A 21,832-nucleotide genomic window follows, 5' to 3' on the forward strand; every position below is an offset into this window, starting at 1 on the left:
CATGCAGAGAATCTGAGACGAGGTGGCACAGGTTATAGTAATTACCATCCCAAGAAGAAGAGAAAGAAACACTTGCAGAGGGTTTTGTGCAGGGCGACGTGTTCCCTGTCTCTCATTCTTTAGTTTTGCCACAATTAGTGTCGTAAGTACAGGCAAAGCCAGTGAGTAAATTTTGCAGTTGTTCAGGTAAATGATGAAAATGAGGCAGGGGAAGTGGCGTCCTTTTAGAGGCAAAAGCAAGTAGAAATGGGTACAGAAGGTGAACACGTCAAAGGATCTTGAACTCAAGTTCTCAGAACAGTGATAAGAGCGAGGTTCACAGATGCTCAGTGGGTATGGAGCGCCATGCTGTGTCCTGCATAAATACAGTGTCTCACGCGGCCTTTACCATGATCTGTGAGGTGCTCTTATCCTCATTTTGTGAGTGATACAACTGAGCGCCAGAGAGCAGGTGGTTGATGGAGCCAGGTTTGGACTCACACCTGTTCTGCTCTAGTTTGAACCATTACACTGTCCCAAATCTGGGCCACTGAAAGGCAGTGGTTTCATGAACAGGAAAGTCCAGAGGAAATTCTTTGGAAAAATCCGAGCAATCATTTGGCCTCAGGCAGGTGAGTTTGATATCTTTAGATGCGTGCATCATGTAGCTACATACACACGAGCTAAATAGATACATGGGAGTCGTGGCCTTGTGTGAAATAGGGAGCGCTGTCCTTTTAAAGGTATTACCGTTGGGGCGCCTGCGTGGCCCACATCTCACCTGCAAGGCTGCATTCTGTTTTTTTTTTTTTTTTTTTTTAATTTTTTTTTCAACGTTTATTTATTTTTGGGACAGAGAGAGACAGAGCATGAACGGGGGAGGGGCAGAGAGAGAGGGAGACACAGAATCGGAAACAGGCTCCAGGCTCTGAGCCATCAGCCCAGAGCCTGACGCGGGGCTCGAACCCACGGACCGCAAGATCGTGACCTGGCTGAAGTCGGACGCTTAACCGACTGCGCCACCCAGGCGCCCCCAAGGCTGCATTCTGTAGAGGCACTTGCTAGAAAGCTCGTTGGCAAAAATAGTAATCAGTTCTAAATTGGTAAAACCGTGGTCGTATTCTATGAAAAATCAATTAAACCAGAGTTAGTAAAGCCAACGTTTTTCTTCCTGTGTGCTAATCTGAATTACTGACAAAGGAGGGGAGTTATTTTACAAACAGCTACTTACCAGCTGCTCCCCTGCCTGCGGTCTGCCAGTCTGCACATTGTGTGACTGCATATTTCTTTAAAGATTTCTCCAAAGCTCAAGTGGGGTCGAAAGCCTGGCTGTGCCACCCTCTTCTCAACGGGCCCCTTCTCGGTCTCCACAAATGGGGGCTGAGTTCCCCAGCCTGGAAGGAACACCAGCCACACCGATGCCCAAGCTTGGACGAGGCATCTCAGAAGGAGATGATGTTCTATTTTTTGATGAGTCCCCGCCACCAAGACCAAAACTGAGTGCTTTAGCAGAAGCCAAAAAGGTAAGTGACATCTTTTTTCACCATTTGAATTTGCATTCTGTAGGACATGACTGGAGTTGCAGACTTTATACATCTATGACCAGGAAAGACAGTAATAGCTTTTTATTGATCATGATAATCAGAGTCAAAGGAATTTTAAGTGATGATGGTATCAACATAATGCCATGAATTTAACGTTAACCCGTTCTCAGCGCTATTCCTTACACGGCTAAAAGACATTGCGTAAACACTGGCCTGAGAGAGACAAACTAGGAATTACTGAGGCAAGACTATAAAATGGTGGTTTGAAGAATCCTTCTTTAAAAGAACTCTTATGCAAGAGCTAAGTCACTCTGATCGACTTAGGAGTCGAGAGTGCTCAGAACCCCACCTCTCCACTTCCTGAGTCACCCTGAGCCCCAACTGGAGCCTGTCTTCTCTTTGTTCTAGTTAGTAGCTATACCACATGAAGGGCAAAAGCTAGTTATAAGCCAAAGCTGTACCTGCAGTAATAATAATGATAACAATTGTGCATGTACCTGTGAGCGACGCACACATGCCATGTTCTATGTATAGGTTCATGCTTTGCATGCATTCTCTCATTCTATCCACACAGCCTAGGAAAACATCTCCATGTTATAAAGACTGAGACGTTAACTTGCGTAAGGTTGCAAACTAGTAAGTGGCAGAGCTAAAATTCTATCCTAATTCTGATTCTTTTTTTGTTGTTATTTATTTTGAGAGAAAGTGTGAACAGGGGAGGGGCAGGGAGAGAGCGGGAGAGAGAATCCTAAGCAGGCTTCGCACTATCAGTGCAGAGCCCGACACGGGACTTGACTTGATCCCATGAACCTTTAGATCGTAACCTGAACCGAAATCAAGACTTGGATGCTTAACCGACTGAGCCACACAGGCGCCCCTCATTCTGTCTGATTCTAAAACAAACTTCCAAAATGTTTATGTGATTCCTCTGTGGGTTTTGAAGCCCACAGTGTAGCTGATATGAAACTATTGATATTTAAATAAACTGAAACTTTATTTATTAGCTCATAGACCTGTCTCCATGCTTTAAAATTTTAATAATCGGGTTAATAATGCTAAGCAAAGAGAAGATCTATTTTGCCAATTTGTATGTGAGAACAGAATTCACTGGCTAATAACTAGAAAAAGGATTTAGGATCACAGATACCCGTCTCATCTTTAAGATTTTTATCTCCTCTTTTCTTCTAGTTAGCTGCTATAACCAAATTAAGGGCAAAAGGTCAGATTCTTACAAAAACAGATCCAAACGGCATTAAAAAGAAGCAGAAGGACCCCCAGGATGTCCTGGAAGTGAAGGAACGTGTAGAAAAGAACAACACATTTTCTCCTCAAGGTACTGTGGATTTCAGAGTTAACAGTGGGAATGAAGCCATCTGTAAGGAGATGTTCTAAACTATAACCACCATCCCTGATATCAAAAGTCATTGTTTTACTTAAATTTACCTCTCTACAACACCTAGATAGAATTTCGACAACTGGAACTGACCGTTTTCTATAATCGCATTAAATTGAAATAAAATTAGGCACAATCTAAGAGCTTGGAAAAAGGTTTCTCACTGGATCTTTGCACAGATATATTAGTATAAAGATTTGCTTTGAAAGGAGCATAATTTCTTAGCAAATTGCCCTGTTTTTATTTTTAAAACTCTGAAGTTGGCAGCGACATTTTACCATCAATTTGTAAAAAGGATTTTTGTTGATGTTTCCTGTCATCAGAGCTCCTATTTTAAGGTGGAGAAGAGATTCTAATTCAGTGGTCAAATCTGCCATACCTCATATTCTAGGCTCTCCTTTTCAGCCTCACTCCTTAAGAGTTTCCCTCTGTTGGTACCTAGTGGGGTAAATTAGGTTTGAAGGGCCTATTAGGCAGAGAGGGAGAGGACGGGGGTAGCTGAGTCCATGAGGCTCACTGGCTTCCTGAAATTCCTCTGTAATGACCATCGTTTTTCCTTTCTGCTCTAGCTGAAGATGAATTGGAGCCTGCCAGGAAAAAAAGAAGAGAACAACTTGCCTACCTGGAATCTGACGAATTTCAGAAAATTCTAAAAGCAAAGTCGAAGCACACAGGGGTTCTAAGAGAGGTAAGAGCCCAAAAGGTCAAAGATGACACAGACGACCTTCAGACTTGAGACTTTTTATTGTGGGACTCACCCGAGACGTAGTTATATGTCTGAGTTGACTTCGAAGAGCAGGAATATTTCTGATAGAATTTAGCTTTGCCTTTGTCCTTGAATTGAAGAATATCATGTAACATTGTTTTAATGGGCCTCAGTATTATAAAAATGTTGTCTTGGGGCGCCTGGGTGGCGCAGTCGGTTAAGCGTCCGACTTCAGCCAGGTCACGATCTCGCGGTCCGTGAGTTTGAGCCCCGCGTCAGGCTCTGGGCTGATGGCTCGGAGCCTGGAGCCTGTTTCCGATTCTGTGTCTCCCTCTCTCTCTGCCCCTCCCCCGTTCATGCTCTGTCTCTCTCTGTTCCAAAAATAAATAAACGTTGAAAAAAAAAATTAAAAAAAAAAATGTCTTGTAGTTAATGGCTTTGAAGTAACATTTAGGCGGTTCACCGCTATTATTTCCTGCCTTGCCTTATGGGAAGGGATTTTTTTTCCATTCAAATATTTTTCCATTGGCTTTTCAAATACTGTAAATCAGTAGTTAACAACCCATTGGGCATAGTTGCTTCCAATGCCTCACATTTTGGATTGCTCCTTTATTATCCTGAAATAAAATTCTTGTATAATATAAATTACCTAACTAGAAACTTCAAGGATATCAGTATAATATCCTACGTATAATGTGAAAAGGGGCGGGGGGTTATATTAAAAATATATGTATTTTGTTATATAAATGTGTAGGCACAACTATCCCAGGAAAAATAATGAAGTAGAAGTAGTTGGAGGGGTGGATGATAAATGTAAATGAAACAAGTAGAAATGAAGACTCTCGGTGTGGTCTTTTGGTCGCTTAAATACCATGGGTCTGTTTCTTTGACTGTGTGTGTGTGTGTGTGTGTGTGTGTGTATGTATGTGTGTGTTTAAGCCATGAATAACCCAGGAACCTTTAGAAGATAACAAACTACAGTTGTTCTTCTGTATACAGAAGAGTTGTCCGGTTGTATTCTTGGAATATTCAATGGATATCTGAACCATGCACAAATACTGTAGTGTTCTTAAATTTTTTTTTAATTATTTTTTTAATGTTTATTTTTGAGAGAGTCAGAGTGTGAGTGGGTAGAGAGAGAGAGGGAGACAAAATCCAAAGCAGGCTCCAGGCTCTGAGCTGTCAGCACAGTGCCCAACATGGGGCTCAAACTTAAGAACCATGAGATCATGACCTGAGCTGAAGTCAGATGCTTAACCAACTGAGCCACCCAGGTGCCCCTATTGTAGAGTTGTTTATAAAGCAGTTAGGTTTGAGAGTTATAACTGGGTTTTTCATCCACATGGGTGCCGTCTAGAATAGTCAGAAGAATCCCTTGATGTAGAGGGACTGTTGTGCACCACAGGTATAGCATCCCTGGTCCCTGCAAGTAGCAGAGTAGGAATCACTGGGGTAACAAAAAAAAGTACTCCCACCAGTTTTCACAGTGTCCTCATGGGGACAGTTTCTGTCCTTATTTAGTGTCAGTACTCTGAATACTCCGCTCTTTTGATAAACTACTGACTAACGAGACAGTTAAATATCCCACCATTCTACTAGACCTGAAACGTGGTCCGGAGAGATGCTCGAGCCAGCCCAGGAAGGCTGCAGAGCTGAGCTCTTTGCCTCTGTGGCCACCAACGGCCTTGGGCCCTGTGCAGCTGCTCCAACTGCAGAGCTGTGACCACATTCTGCTGTAAATCTCTCTCTGCCCTCCTGCCTACTCCCTGTTAGTCCAAACAACCAGGGATTACTCTGGCCAAGTGCTTGGTCTGGAAAATAGTATTGAATAGACTGGGCTGTCAAGTGGGGAGGCACTGAATACCTTACATAGCTTGAGTCTATATTGGAACAGTAGAAATAATTCTCTTTTGGTTTACATTTGACATGTTCTGTTTCTTAGTCATGGATGCTTTCCCACTGTTTTCTGGAAAATTAAGAGCTTGTGTCTACTTTTGATTGTCTTTTGGTTTGCAGTTCATTGAGGTCTTATCAGATGTCCTCATAATGGTTAGCTTGGCTTTTCAGTTTTTATTATTACTGAACTGGTGCCTTGAGTATGTGTTGGATTTGGTACAAGGTCTTCTGTGTGCCTTGTCATTCCAGGCAGAGGCTGAGCTGCAGGAACGCTATTTTGAGCCACTGGTGAAAAAAGAACAAATGGAAGAAAAGATGAGAAGCATCAGAGAAGTGAAATGTCGAGTAGTAACATGCAAGACGGTGAGTGGGGGAGATGGTTCTAACCTTGGGCTCTGTTTTGAGCTGCTGTGACTCAGCAGAACATAGAGAGATTGTGGGATATGGGGCCATGTCTTGTGACCAGAGTCCTGCCTGGGTCATTTCATTAGATTGGAAACCAAACTGCTCACAACAGCCAAGGGCCTGGCTGCCTGCCGACTTGTCCTCCTGGCTCTGGTGGCAGAGCATTGGTGGTGACAGTCTTCTCTCATCTGACTTCAGTTCCTGGTTTTACAGACGAGCCTCTAACTTCTCTTCCCCTTTGTCCATCGAACCCCATTTATTCTTCCATGTCCTTCTCAAGTTTCTAGCACACCCTCAGTCCACAGTTCAGTCCTGGGACCTTGCCTGAACGATTTCCTTTGGCATTACATGTTATGATCAACTATTACTGCCTCGTTCTACTCAGGGCTTAACCTACTAAATTGAATTTGAAGGCAAAGTGTAAATTGCATTATATTCTTTGTAGAATTTTTACCCTCAGTCTCTTAGAAAACGATAAATCCCCTGTCCTTCAACATTAATAAAATAGGACCAAAAAAAGTTCTTGCAGAACAGTATCCTGCCATCAGCACTCACTTTATACCACTTAGCTAATCCCCCTCGTAAGCACTTATAAGAGGAGAAAGAGACTTAATTCATCCAGTACGATTTTCTCTATCCCTTTTCAAACTGTAGACTCTGCTTTACATTTAGGGGACAGCCCTGAACCAGCTGTCACCAAAAGGCAGGGCTTCCTTGAGAAAGTTCAGAATAAGTGAAGGCTTTAGCTCAGGTAACAACTTTTACTCTGACAAAACAGCAAACCTAGGGATATAGCTGGTGTGTTAGTTTTCTGTTGCTTCCCTGACAAATAACCACTAACTTGATAGTTTAAACAACACAGCTTTATTATCTTGCATTTCTGTCAGCCAGAAGTCTCTGTGGGTCTCACGGAGCTAAAATCCAGGTGTGGCAGGACTGCATTCCTTCTGGAGGTTCTAGGGGAGGATCTGTTACCTGGCCTTTCCCAGCTTCTAGATCCCACCCGTGTTCTTTGGCTTGCAACCCCTTCCTCCATCTTCAGAGCCCCCCAGTCACATCCTCTGACCTCCTCCCTGTGGATTCCCACCTTCACTTTTAAAAGCCCTTGTGATTCCATTGGGCCCACCTGAAAATCCAGGATCGATTCCCAATCTTACAGTCAACGACCCTGATCCACCTTTGCCGTGTAACCTGACGTGCCCACGGGTTCCCCAGGGGTAGGGGGTGTATGTCTCAGGGGGGCCGTGTTGTTCTGCATACCACTCTGCTCTGCGCTTTCTGAGGCTCAGAACCAAAAGTCACTTATCTAGATTCTGATTACCAGAAATCACGTTGCTGTGTCCCAGCACCTGTTGTGATGTTCACCCACCAATTCCTTCTTTCTTTTTTTTTCTTTCTTTCTTTTTTTTTTTTTTTACATGTATCCTACAGTTCCATTTATACAAAGTACAAAGCCAGGCAGACCAGTGTTTGCTGTTTGAAAGCAGGGTAGTGATTACCCCTGGGGTGCGAGTGGAGCAGTGCCTAGACAGGGCACGGGGAGGGCTTCCCATGTGCTGGAGACATTCTGTTCCTTAGTCTCGATGCTGCTTGTTGTTCCCTATTCTCTTCAACACTTTTGAGGGTCAGAATTACAAGTGAGTGACTTCATATCTCTGTCTTGGTTTTGCTGCTTATGAAAGACGAATAGGAATAATCTTAAGTACTTCTCTGAGGCCTTTTAAGAAGAAACAAAAGGGCTACTGAAGAGGCCCCAGTGTCATCCTATAACCGAGCAACTGCAGTGAATTTAGGACAGACCCGATGAAGCTATTGAGAGGTTTCCACTGCTTTTGTTCTTCCCTTACTATTGTCTTGATGTTCCAGAAAGTTATTATGTACTTGATGCCTGACCAGCACTTGTGGCCAACAGGAGGGGAAGTGGCATCATTACGCGGGACTCCAGAAACCACAGGGGTCCTCATAACTAGTGGTTAAGGTGGTTTCTCTGCTCCCAGCTGTCTGGCTGGTGGTGAGAAAAGGGAAGTCCTCATGGAACAGATTGCCCTCCTAGCAGCTAGCCAGTTTCTCCTCCCAAGCTCCTGACCAGATGTGTGCCCTCCTGTTGGTTTCATGCAGTGTGCCTACACCCACTTCAAGCCTTTGGAGACCTGCGTCAGTGAGCAGCACGACTATCACTGGCATGACGGCCTGAAGAGGTTTTTCAAGTGTCCCTGTGGAAACAGAAGCATCTCCCTTGACAGGCTCCCCAAAAAGCACTGCAGGTAGGAGAATTGATTCTTGAACCTTTCTCCAGTTCCTTTGTGATGCCGTTCTACTGGAACATCGAACGATCCTTTTTGAGGTTCAGGCCTTATTTCTGTGCCTCATTGAGCTCCCAGCTATCCCTAAAATCTCTTGGTGGGAAGGGACCCCACCTTCTTCGCTGCTCTATCCCTGCTACTTAGTACAATGCTCAGCCCACAGTGGGTACTCACAAATGTTTGTTCAGTGAAAGACGGAAGTCATTTCTCTGAAGGTATTACAGTTCCTGGGACAAGAACGAGGGAACCAGAACTAGGGTAGAACCCGAAAGCAATGAGCTAACTTTTGTGACCACTTTTGCCTGGGAGCATTGGCAGACTCTAGGCGGGCGGATGGGAAGCTGAGGGTCTGGGTCTTGCCTCGGTGGAAGACCACTAGCAGAACTGTTGATGGAGATTGGGGCTCTCCAAGAGTGGTTGGTATCTGTATCAGGATACCTGTGTTTGATTCCCTTTTACTTGTTGTTTTCAGAGCACTGATCTAAAGGACGATCCCACTCAGAAGTAGAATCCCTGATTAGGATCATGTTAAATGAATCAAATAGTTTTGTGGGGACTTATGGCTTTTATATATGAAGTCATCCATTTTTTAAGATCATGGAGTATCTTTCCATTTATTCATCTCCTCCTCTATGGCTTTTATTGATTTTTAAAATGGTCTCCACTGAGATGTTGAGTATTCTTAATTAATTCTTAGATGTGTCATAGTTTTCACTGATACTCTGAATGGCAACTTATTTCCCAGTATAGTTTCTAGTTGCTTGTTGTTGGTGTAGTGTTACTACCTTTTTTAGAAGTTGATCTTGACTCTGGCAAGCTTATCGAACTCTTATTCCAGTAATTTGTTGATTTCTCTACGTAGTTGATCATCCACAAATAAAGATGATTTTACCTATTTTGTTCCCATTCTTAAACCCTCTGTCTCTTTCTTGATCAGGTTAGCCAGACCCCCAATACCATGTTAAATAGCAGTGATGATAGTGGGCTTCCATTTCTTGACTGACTTTGCATATTTTGGAAATTAACCTCTTGGCTGATAAATGGCTTGTAAACATTTTCTCCAGTGCTGTAGGCTGTCTTTTCATTTTGCTTCTTGTTAATTTTGCCGTGTAGAGGAAGCTTTCGCGTTTGATGTGGTCCTATTTATTGACTTTTGCTTTTGTTGCTTGAGGTTTTGGCATCATGTTAAAAAAAAATCATTGCCAAGACCAGTACCAATGAGCTTTTTCTACATTTTCTTCTAGGAGTTTTATGTCTTACGTTTAAGTATTTCATTCATTTCAAGTTAGTTTTTGTGAGGGAGGTGTGATAATGGTCCAGTTTCATTGTTCTGTGTGTGTTTTTACCGCATCCCCAGCACTGTTTGTTGAAGAGACTATCCTTTCCCCATTGGGTATCCTTGGCCCCTTGTTGAATATTAGTTGAAACATTAATTAACTATATATATGGAAAGATCTGTGCTTTCTATTTTGTTTTATTGGCCGCTGTATCTATTTTTTGTGCCAGTACCGTATTATTTTTATTACTGTGGCTTTCTAGTATAGTTTGAAATCTGTAAGCATGATACCTCCATCTTTGTTCTTTTTTTCTCAGCATTGCTTTGGCTATTCAGGGTCTTCTGGGTCTCCACAAATACTAGGGTTGTTTCTTCTTTTTTTGAAAAATGCCTTTGGTATTTTGATGGGGATTGCATTAAATCTCTTGTACATGGCTTTGGGTAGTATGGCCATTATAACAATATTCACTTGTTCAGATCCATGAACTTAGGGTATCTCCATTCATTTGTGTCTTCAGTTTCTTTCAGGAAAGTCTTGTAGATTTCCATTCACTTCCTTGTTTAAATTTATTACTAAGCCTTTAATTTTTTTTTTTTTTTGATGCTATTGTGAATGGGATAGTTTTGTTTTGTTTTTTTAACTTCTTTTTCAGGTGTAAAGGAATGCAGTTGATTTCTGCTATGTTGATTGTATATCCTGCTGCCCTACTGAAATCATTGATTAATAACTCCAACAGTTTTTTGATCTCTGGGATTTTCTATATATATATAAGATTGTATCATCAGCAAAAAGCAACAATTTTACTTCTTTTCCAATTTGGATGCTGTTTATTTCTTTGTCTTGCCTAATTCCTCTAGCTAAGACTTCCAGTGCTCTACTGAATAGGAGTGGTGAGAGTGGGCATCCTTGTCTTGTTCCTGATCTTAGAGGAAATGCTTTCATTTTATCACCGTTGAGTATAATGTTAGCTGTGAGTTTATGAGACCTTATTAACATTGAGGTATGTTCCTTCTACACCCAGTCTGTGAAGGATTTTTATCATGAAAGGGTGTTGTATTTTGTGAAAAGCTTCCTGTGTATCGAGATGATTATGTGATTTTTATTTTCATTTTATTAATGTGATATATTACATTTATTGATTTGCATATGTTGAACCCTCCTTGCATCACAGGGATAAATCCCACTTGGTTGTTGTATATAAATCCTTTTAATGTGTTCTTGAATATGATTTGCTAATGTTTTGTTGAGAATTTTTGCATCTGTATTCGTCAGAGATATTGTCTACCTTTTGATTTTCTTGTGGTATCCTTATCTGGTTTTGGCATCAAAGTGATGCTAGTTTCATAGTGTTTGGAACTATTCCCTCCTCCTCAATATTTTGAAAGTTTCAGGAGGATTAGTGTTAATTCTTTGAATGTTTGGTAGAATTATCCATTGTAGCCATCTGGTCCTGGAGTTTTCAGTGTTGGGAGGTTTTTTTTGATGACTGATTCAATGTCTTTATTCATTATTGGTCTGTTCAGATTTTCAGTTTCTTTTTCATTCAGTCTTAGTTTTCTAGAAATATATCTATTTCTTCTAGGTTATGTAATTTGTTGGTATATAATCTTTCATAGATCTTTCATGATTCTGTTTCTTTTTTTTTTTTTTCTTGTAATGTTTTTATTTATTTTTGAGAGAGAGAGGGAGAGAGAAAGAAAACACAAGCTGGGGAGGGGCAGAGAGAGAGGGAGGAGAGAGGATTTGAAGCAGGCTCTGAGCTGATAGCAGCAAGCCTGATGTGGGACTCAAACTCATGAACCGTGAGATCTTGATCTGAGCTGAAGTCAGACACTCAACCAACTGAACCACCCAGGTGCCCCAATCCTGTGCATTTCTGTAGTATGTTTTAATTTTTTTTTTTAGGTTTATTCATTTTTGAAAGACAGAGAGAGACAGAGCACCCAGGGGCGGGGTGGAGAGAGAGGGGGACACAGAATCTGAAGCAGGCTCCAGGCTCAGAGCTGTTAGCACAGAGCCCGACGCGGGGCTCGAACTCATGAACTGCAAGATCATGACCTGAGCCAAAGTCAGATGTTCAACTGACTGAGCCACCCAGGCGCCCCTGTAGTATGTTTTAATGTCTCCTCTTTGATTTCTAATTTTATTTGAGTCTTCTTTTTTTTCTTAGTCTAGCTAAAGGTTTGTCAATTTTGTTTATCTTTTCAAAGAATTAGCTTTTAATCTCTCTCTTTTCTATTGTTTTCTGGTCTCTATTTTCTTCTGATCTTTGTTACTTTCTTCCTTCTGCTAACTTTGGGCCTAGTTCTTTTTTTTTTTCTAACTCCTCAAGGTGTAAAATTCGGTTGTTTGAGATCTAATTTATTTATTTTTAATGTTTATTTATTTTGAGAGAGAGCGCATGCACCCGCACGAGTAGAGGGAGGGGCAGAGAGAGAGGACAGATAGAATCCCAAGCAGGCTCTATGCTGTCAGCACGGAGCCCAATGTGGACCTTGTTCCCCCAAACCGTGAGATCATGACTGGAGCCAAAATCAAGAGTCGGACGCTTAACCAACTGAGCCACCCAAGTGCCCCTGAGTGTATTATTTCTTTGCCTTTGATGACTTCCTGTTTGACCTAAGCGTTAGTAATGTTTAATTTTCAAATATATGGGATTGATTTTTAGCCATCTTTTTCTTTTTTTAAATTTCTGACTTTATTGGATCATCCTTAAAGGACAGAATTTGTATGATGAGTGTTTGGAATTTGAGGCAATTTTGAGATCACCTTCAGTCTTCCCAAGAATATCTCACGAGGATATTCTCGACACCTGTTTGTTTGCTTGTTTGTTTTTGGGTTTTGTCTAGTTCCTGGGACTGATACTTCAGTCCACGTTTCTCCAGGGCTGATTGAGGTTGGGGAGGGGACCCGGACCGCATGCTACTTAACTACCTTGTCAGGAGCTGCTTCGTGAAATTGTTATGATCTGGATGATGATTTTTTTTAAGTATTTATCTGTGTATTGATACTTGACTTCTGCCACATATTTTAATAGCAAGAGCTTATGTAAAACACTTGAGTATCAGAAAAATTCTGTTAATAAGCAGTAGGTACAACTCACAAATGGAAGAACAGGAAGCTTTTTCATCCTGGGGTGCCTGGATGGCTCAATAGGATAAACGTCCAACTCTTGATTTTGGCTCAGGTTGTGTGATCTATCTCGCAAGTTCATGAGTTCGAGCCTTCAATCGGGCTCCACACTGATAGTGCAGAGCCTGCTTGTGATTTTCTCTCTCTCTCTCTCTCTCTGTCTGTCTCTGTCTCTCTTTCTCTCTGCCTCTCTCCAGCTAGGGCACATTCTCTCTCTCTCTCTCTCTCTCTCAAAATAAACTTTTTTTTTAAGATGCTTTTTCATCCTCCGGGTGGTTGCTGGTAGTTTTGTAACAACTGTTTTTCTGGACTTTGTCTTGTCAATTCTTGATCTAGAGTAGAAGAGGGCAATCTTTTTCTGTCAAAGGCCAGATACTAAATGTTACATTTCGTGAACCAGATGGTCTGTTTCATAACTACTCTACTAGGTGTTATAGCTCAAAAGCAACCACAGGTAATATAGAAGCAAAAGGACATGGCTGTGTTCAAATAAAATTTAATTGATAAAAACAGGTGGCAGGCTGGATTTGGTCCATGGGTTGTAATTTACCGACCGCTGACTAGAATTTTTTTGTATATAATTTCGTCATTGATCTACTAGTAGTCTAGAAAATTTCTCTCAACAGATATTGAGACAATCTTTAGACAGGGAAGGTGGTGGAGAGGCTTAGAGCCAAGGCCACTGGCATGCTGACTCTCAGGGCAGGAACAGAGTCTAGATTTTCAAGGAGGAAGAATGGGGCAGGTATAGGGCAATCCCTATGCCCTAGAGCATCTCAAATCCAAGGGTACCGGAAACCATATTTCCATGAGTTGATTGTATTTGTTTTGCCTGTTTCAGCAGAGTGAACTTTGTATAAAAATAACTTTTCTTGGGGCGCCTGGGTGGCTCAGTCAGTTAAGCGTCTGACTTCAGCTCAGGTCATGATCTCACCACCTGTAGGTTCGAGCCCCATTTGGGGGCTGTGCTGACAGCTCAGAACTTGGAGCCTGCTTCAGATTCTGTGTGTGTGTGTGTGTGTGTGTGTGCGCACGCGCGTGTGTGTGTGTGTGTGTCTCTCTCTCTCTCTCTCCCCCTTCCCCCACTTGCTGGCTCTCTCTCTCTCTCTCTTTCTCTCTCAAAAATAAATAAATATTTAAAAATATTTGTTTTAAATAAGTTTTCTCTGTAGTAGCCTCATCTCTTCTCAGAGTTGGGCTCCCTCACCCTGTTAAAAAAATGAGAACAAGTGTCTCTAGGCCCTTTGAACAATAAGAGAGTACACATCTTTAGGTTTGAAAAAGGGGGAAGGATTGTCCAGACCAGAAGGACAATAAGAAGTTTCTTATCACAAACTTTTAGTTCCAGAAAATGGGACGGGGAAAGCTCTAGACTGTATGGTGTCAGAAGGCTAGCTTCCTCTTCTGAGTCTCTTCCCGATGCCCATCAGGAGAAACCAAGCTTGTGCTCATCACCTGCAGTGAACATACGCTGTTCTCCTTTCATTTGATGTTCCATCTCTGAAAGCTCTAGCTTTTTTTTTTTTTTTTTATTAAAATTTTTTTTTTTCAACGTTTATTTATTTTTGGGACAGAGAGAGACAGAGCATGAACGGGGGAGGGGCAGAGAGAGAGGGAGACACAGAATCGGAAACAGGCTCCAGGCTCTGAGCCATCAGCCCAGAGCCCGACGCGGGGCTCGAACTCACGGACCGCGAGATCGTGACCTGGCTGAAGTCGGATGCTTAACCGACTGCGCCACCCAGGCGCCCCGAAAGCTCTAGCTTTTTATAGATTTGAAGGCTGTTTCTCAAATCTTCGGAGTGTGTGTTTTCAATAGCTGTAGAACTTAGCCCATAATTATGAGTGTTACCTTGATCAGCTTGTTTGAATGGCAGATACTCTTCCTGTGAGTGCAGCGAACCCCATTGTCTCTATGTATCTGCCTGTGCCTCACCGCTGAGTAAATCCAATCTTTTCTTGTTTCAGTAACTGTGGCCTCTTCAAATGGGAACGAGATGGAATGCTAAAGGTAGGTCATTTGCAAGGTGACCGATTTTAGTGACCCATGCAAATAATGTTGACCCATTTTTTTTTTTTTTTTAACTAAACTGTTTTCATTTTTCCAGGAAAAAACGGGCCCAAAGATAGGAGGCGAAACCCTGTTACCAAGAGGAGAAGAACATGCCAAATTTCTGAATAGCCTTAAATAGCCCTAACTTCAAACAGGTACCCACGACCTATGTTACTTCTTGTGGGTCTGGAGGGGCAAGGGTGTTGGCTCTGTATCACCCAGGTTCTGATTGGCACAGTCCAAACATGTGTTACACCTACACGTTCTGCCTACCTATTTTGTTTCGGGTTGGCTTAACGCCAAATTTAACGCTGGCTTTTCATTGGTAAATCAAAAAACCATCGTCTTCCCTGTTCTCACTACTGATGGCTCCATTCTTGCAAATTCTTTGCCCAGAAACTATGTGTCTTGTGTTATAGAGTGTCCAGTGTTGCTTCTTTACCAGAATAAGGTTCTAATATTTGCATCGATGCACAGAGGCAAAAGAATTAATTTAGCTTCCAGGCTTCAGTTTTCCCATCTGGAAAATGAGGGGACTTGGAGTAAATGATTTTGAAGTGTATCCTTCAGGACTCAAATTCTACAAATAATGTTTCCTAGAAAAAATAAATTATCTTTACCATATAGATAATTATAGTCACCATTGACATAGTCTTGATATATTGATATTAAGGCCGGGTTCCTTCTTTCATTTCTGTTGTTACCTCTTTCTTGTTTTTTCAAATTGATTAATTCACTGAATCATGTGGCATTTCATTCATATGTAGATGGTTCTCTGTGCATTTACAATATTGTAGTACTCAAAACTATGGTTTTTAATGGCTCATTTAGAGTAGATTTTGTTTGTCCCATAAGCTTGAAACAGAGTTATGTATTTGAAGAAGGTCACAACTGAGTGGCTGCTGAGGACTTGAACTCCAGGCTGCTCCTTGAGCAATCCCCTTCCTATGAAAGACACACGGTCCTGTTTGAACCTAGGGTGCCATTAGAGTCCCCGTTCCCTTGTGTATGGTATATTGTACAGAAGTACTGTAATATTCTTGTAAAGGTTGATGGTGAGCTGAATGCCTTCCTTTTTTATAATTTGATTTTAATTTTTAAATAATTTAAAAATATCACTTAAATACTTCTCAGTTACTCTAGATCTTGGGGGAGCTTTCATTTGAGGTCTTTTGTGTGTATGCTTTCTTCAAGTATTCAGGGATAAGAAGGGGTGGGTGGGCCAGAAAGGGGACTTAGTTGCTTGCATTGTAGATACAATTCATCATTGAGATCAGTCTTTTAATACTATCCTTTTTATCAATGTATTAAATGCTTTTATATAAATCCAAAATATGTGTTTAATTTTTCCTTACTCAGCTGTTGGCAATATAGGGTTTATTATATATTCATAGGCCATCCAAACAGAGTTAAAACGCAGTGATCTAGATTAGCAAACAAAAATTGTACCTCACAGAAAAGTAGTTGATCTGAATGTCCTGTCACAGCAGATTGAGTTTCAACATTTTAAAATACTAACTTTTAAAAACATTACAAGTTGGGGAAGCTTGGGTGGCTTAGTCGGTTAAGCATCCAACTTTTGATTTCAGCTCAGGACTGTGTTAGTTCTCCAGATTTGTTCTTTTTTAAATTTGTTTTGGCAGTTCTAGGTCCTTTGCATTTCTGTGTAAATTTTAGAAGCAGCTTGTTGATTTCTACTCTAAAAACCCTTCCTGGACTTGGTATTATGACTGTTTAATCTGTGGATCGGTTTGGGGGAATTGCCATCTTAAGGCATTCTGTGAACATAATACATCTCTCCATTTATTTACGTCTTTAATTTTTCTCAGCAATGTTTGGTAGTAATAGTGCCTGCCCCAGCCTGTGAATAACCAGTGTTATGGTTGGACTGGCTGTTGTGAATCCTATTACGATTGCAAGATGTCCTTCAGCAAGAACCATGAGCAACCTTTGAGAAAATAAAGGTTTGCTAATTATAAGACCTGGAAATTACATAGCACCCCTGGGGCCAAACAGCCAGGTCTTGGGTACAAGGAGCGCATGTGGGCAAGGGACTCCGAGGTCAAGGGTGCGGATCTAGGATTTCGTGGGCTCACACTTTACTGGTGAATTTAAAACATAAGAGCAGGATTTTAAAGTACTCGGAGAGAAAAATGAAGTGGTCAGTTAGAGACATAAACCAAAATCTCGAAAACAAAGGACTGTCCGTGAGAGGGAGTAGCCTGGCTCTTGAATCTACTGGTGAAGCTGGCACTGTGTTTGTCTGAGATGGTTGTCTTTGCAATGGGTGTCTCACCAAAGTTTAAGTTACACACTTGGATTACAGAAAAGAAAGCAACTGTCAAAGTTAACATTATACGTAGTTTTAGTGTACAGATCATATATGTATTTTGTCACGTTTATTTTTTTTTTAATTTTTTTAAAATGTTTTTTATTTATTTTTGAGACAGAGAGAGACAGATCATGAGCAGGGGAGGGGCAGAGAGAGAGGGAGACACAGAATCTGAAGCAGGCTCCAGGCTCTGAGCTGTCAGCACAGAGCCCGACGTGGGGCTTGAACTCACAGACTGTGAGATCATGACCTGAGCTGAAGTCGGATGCTTAACCGACTGAGCTACCCAGGCGCCCCTTGTCATGTTTATTTCTAAATGTGTTACAGTTTTGATGATATTGTAAGGGCTACTTTCTGCATTGTAATTCCCACTTATTACTTACTAGTATATAGAAATGGAATGCATTTTTGTCAGTTGACCTTGTATCCTGGGACCATGTTTAACTTACATATGAGTTTAACAGCGTTTTTATAGATTCCTTAGGATTTTCTGTGTTGGATCATGTTGCCTGAGAAGTTTTAACACTTCAGTTCCTGTCTATGACTGTTTTTTGTTCCCAATCTAAAGAGGAAAGCATTTTCTTTCACCATTAAGTATCAAGGGTGTATTCTGAGTAGGGTTGGACAAGAAGATCTGTAAATAATAGTGTGTTTGTCTTCTCATACATTCCCTAGTGATGTTATTAGTTGAGTACCAATGGGCCGGGCCTTGAGAAGGGGCAGGCCATATCAAGTCCTGGGTTGAGTACATTTTTCAGGGTGTGATGAACTTTATCTTAGCATAATTAACTATTACACCAAAATAAACTACAGTGGTGTCTGATTGTGTCATTCAAGCACCTTGAGTTTAAGGGACAGGAAGAGTGTCTTCAGTGATTTACTAAAGGAATGAGCTTTTTTTTTTTTTTTTCTTTTTTGAACAGTGATTTCAGGATACCAATTTAAGGGTATATTTGGGTTATCTTACAAAACAGAAAACATCTTGCTCTTTGGTACCATAATTCTGTGCTGGCTGCCTGACAGACAACCAAACACGAGCTAATAAAATCCTAACCCAGTGCGCCCTGACCTCAGTGCCTCATATTAATGAGGTTGCAGGTTTTATTTAGGAAAGTTTTAAGTTTGGGGGCCTCCTCCCTAAATGATTCAGACTCACTAATGTGTTATTTGAGACTCATTACTGCTGGTCTAAATTAATGAGAAGTTATGTGAAAAAACACTTTTCTCCTTTGTTTTACATATTAAGTGAATGTTCTTTTCAGGCATATCCCTGAAACATTGTCATTCCCTTACAAAGCTCTCTCCTTGCAAAGCTTTGTGAAAACTTCTTCAAGAAAGCTTTGTGAAAACTTTTAAGTTTATTTACTTTGAAAGAGAGAGCGCAAGTAGGGGAGGGGCAGAGAGAGAAGGAGAGAGAGAATTACCAAGGTGACAGTGCGGAGCCCAATGTGGGGCTCAAACCCACAAACTGCAAGATCATGATCTGAGCCAAAGTCGGATGCTTAACCGACTGAGCCACCCAAGTGCCCCAACTTTGTGAAAACTTATTAATCTAAATATGCAGATTTTTTGCATCATAGAAAATAGGCTTAACAAAGTAGGCATCACTGGCCAAAACTTAATTTTATTGGGGCGTCTGGGTGGCTCAGTCAGTTAAGTGTCTGACTTCAGCTCAGGTCATGATCTCATGGTTCGTGGGTTCAAGTCTCGCATCAGGCTCTGTGCTGACAGCTTGGAGCCTAGAGTCTGCTTTGGATTCTGTGTCTCCCTCTCTCTACCCCTCCCCTGTTTACACTCTCTTTCTCAAAAATAGACATTAAGAAAAAAATTAAAAATAAAACAGTGTCCAAAATGCCACACGTTTGGCAAGTCCAATCTCTAAAAATACAGATTGCTCCATTACTAATTTCCTAGTAAATGTGGCCGCCCACATTCCCATTCATGTTACCTTTGGCATGTTACTCCCTGCCCGGGAAGAATGAGTGAGATTGGCTTTTAGTAAATGAAAGAATTCTGGGTGGAATTTGAAATCGTCAAGGCATAACTGGGCCCTTGTTAAGGATAGGGGTAAAACGAGGTAATACATTTCTGATTTCTGCCAGAGTGCTTTATCTGGAGCCAACATGCCCAGCATAGCCTTTGACGAGACAAGGACAAGCTGTTTTGTTCTTTCAAACTGGCCCCTCACCCAGACCATTGTTGATTTTTGACCTTTGTATGAACTAAGTGTTCTTTTCTGCAGGCATGGGTGGCTGCGGGTCTGGCCGCGAGGCAGAGTCCATCAGCTGCCAGCCACCTGGTTGCTAGCTCTCACCAGAGGGCCCATGTGTTATTACCAAGATGAGCCAAAATGTGGCTCCATTTTCCTGACTAAGGTGGACCGCAGTGCTTTGCTCTTTCTCTGTTGCACAACTGGATGTGCAAACATACACATCTTCCTCATTAACCTAGGGTTACCAACATAAAAGTTCAGAGACTGGATCTGGCCAACAGACGGCAGTTTCATGTGGGTAAAGTGCAAGCTCCCCGGCACCCCTGGCCCCGCAGCCGGCGGGCCTGCCTCGGGATCGGAGCTGGTGGTCAGCCGAGCTTGCGCTGATCGTGCCCAGCTGTCAAGCCCAGCCAGCTGGTTGACCGTCTCTTGTTTCACCTGGTGGCCCAGCTAAAGACAGGCGGGAACTGCTCCTCCATGAGAATGTATCCAGGTGTGGGATTAGGTACTAACGCGGAGCCCCTCCTGCTAGAGCAGGACTGGGGCAGGGGTGTCTCCGGCCTGCTCCGCCAAGGCTCCCGGAGTGCACACGGGCCCCACTGTGCCTCTCCTGCCCAGTGATCCAGAGCGGAACAGCTCTGACCTTTGTTCCACTAAGGCTGGCTGTTTCTCCAGTTTAGACCAGAGATGGGCGGGGGCGCCTGGCCGGCTCAGTCAGAAGAGCATGCGACTCTTGACCTTGGGCTCGTGAGTTTGAGCCCCACATTGGGTGTAGAGATTACTAGATCAGGGATGTGAGATGGCAGGCAGACAGCAGAACTCCATTCCTTTCTGTTGAGATTTATGTTTGGAAACTTTGAAATATCCCTTCTCAAATAATCTGTCTCCTTTGGTAATAAGTAAAAATAGTAATGAAATACTGAGGCATCTGCAAAGTTTTTACTTTATACCAGTTTTTTCCAGTGCAATCACGTTCTCATTTAAAGCTGCTGTTACTTTCATTGAAGGCTGCAGAGAAGAGCAGGCGTCTGAAGGAGAAAACGGGCTGAGGGCAGAGGGGTGGCTGGTGGAAATGTGTGTCTCCTGTAGACGGAGTGTGCACTAATAACCTGGGGAAGCGTGATGTGGACACTAGAGTGGAAGGTGACATTTGCAGTCTGAGGGGGCACATGGCTAGTGTATCATGAAAGAGTTCCCCCTTCCCTTCCTTTCCGCAAGTATCCTCAGTTTGCTTGGTTTAAGAAACGTTGGCAAAGGTGTCCGTCCAGTGATGGAGAGTACATAACCTCTTTGAAGAGAAATCTTATTTATCGTGTGTAATATACGTAAATACACACGTATTTAACGTGTGTAAGTTACAACTTACCATTTCGTTTCCAGAAATCTGCCTTAATACAGGAATGGGTGAATAAAGTCTAGCATGTTCACTGATGTGGAGAGGGAACAAAGACACACACAAACAGCGCCACCCCCCCCCGCCCCCGCCGTGGGGGTCATGTGATAGAAATATAAAATAGGGCTTATTGAGGGAAAACTGAGGCACACAGACAATCCCCTGAGTAGCCGTTACCTCACAGAAGTGAGCTGGGACTGGATGGAGCCGCACCAGCTCGACCACGAAGAGGCTTCCGGTAAAAGAATCCTGTTCCGTGATGCTTCTCCTTGCTTCTGGAAAGAAGCAAGGAACATGCCCGTGACAATATAATAATGAGCCGCTGGGTCAAGGCAAATACTCGGGTTAGAAAGAGGGAGCTTTCAGGGCTCAACTTCGGTCTCAGCCAGTTCTGTGTGGCCAAGATCTGCTAAGTGTCTCATTTCTGCACTGGATGTGGGGCGAGCTGGGTTTGCGCAATCACGTGTTCTGTTGCCTTTTAAAGAATGAAGTACGTGTGTGAGAAGAGACAGAAAAAGTGGAAGGAGGGGTGCTTGGGTGGCTTAGTCAGTTAAGCGTCTTGATTTCGGCTCAGGTCATGATCTCACAGCTCCGGAGGTAGAGCCCCACCTCGGGCTCCTCAGTGACAGTGTGCTGAGCCTTCCTGGGATTCTCTCTCTGTCCCTCCCGACTCATGCATCTCTCTCTCTCTCTCTCTCTCTCTCTCTCTCTCTCTCTCAAATAAATTTTTTAAAAAATGGAAGGATGCACCCCAAACGACTGACAGGGCTTACCTTGAATTAGAGAGGCAAGAAGGCAAAACTCCTCCTGTGTACTGGATTTCTTTCTTAATATTTTATCTTTAATCTCTACACCCACTGAGGGGCTCGAACCCACAAGCCTGAGGTCACGGGTCCCACGCTCTACCGACTGAGCCAGCCAGGTTCCCCATGTGTCATGGATATCTGTGCTGCTTGAATTTGCTACATTGAGCACCTATTGTAAATGAAATAATTTCCTAGTAGAAATGTCTTGTTTAAAAAAAAAAAAAGAAAAGAAAAGATCCGGGGCGCCTGAGGGCAGGGGGTAGGGGGAGATTGGGTAAGAAGCAGCAAAAGTGTAAAGAACATTTTAAGTGGTGAAATGGCAGTTTTCAGTTGAACATTTTGTACATGTTTTTCCAGTTCTGAGGAGTTTTCATTACTCTCCTGATTTCCTTTTGGAAGCA

General features: G+C 42.4%; 1 protein-coding gene across 1 annotated transcript in view; it reads left to right on the forward strand.

Annotated features, from left to right (window-relative positions):
- MCM10 (minichromosome maintenance 10 replication initiation factor) overlaps window positions 1-21,832 on the forward strand; it is a 44,801-nt gene that overhangs the window by 19,204 nt on the left and 3,765 nt on the right. Inside the window, exons 13-19 of the mRNA XM_032593823.1 lie at window positions 1,274-1,502; window positions 2,712-2,856; window positions 3,486-3,604; window positions 5,768-5,881; window positions 8,042-8,187; window positions 14,604-14,646; window positions 14,744-14,843. Coding sequence (XP_032449714.1) covers window positions 1,274-1,502; window positions 2,712-2,856; window positions 3,486-3,604; window positions 5,768-5,881; window positions 8,042-8,187; window positions 14,604-14,646; window positions 14,744-14,827 — 880 coding nt within the window. The 3' untranslated portion in view covers window positions 14,828-14,843. The remainder of the gene's footprint in view (window positions 1-1,273; window positions 1,503-2,711; window positions 2,857-3,485; window positions 3,605-5,767; window positions 5,882-8,041; window positions 8,188-14,603; window positions 14,647-14,743; window positions 14,844-21,832) is intronic.

Source organism: Lynx canadensis, chromosome B4 (genome assembly GCF_007474595.2).
Source record: "Lynx canadensis isolate LIC74 chromosome B4, mLynCan4.pri.v2, whole genome shotgun sequence".
Lineage (NCBI taxonomy): Eukaryota > Metazoa > Chordata > Mammalia > Carnivora > Felidae > Lynx > Lynx canadensis.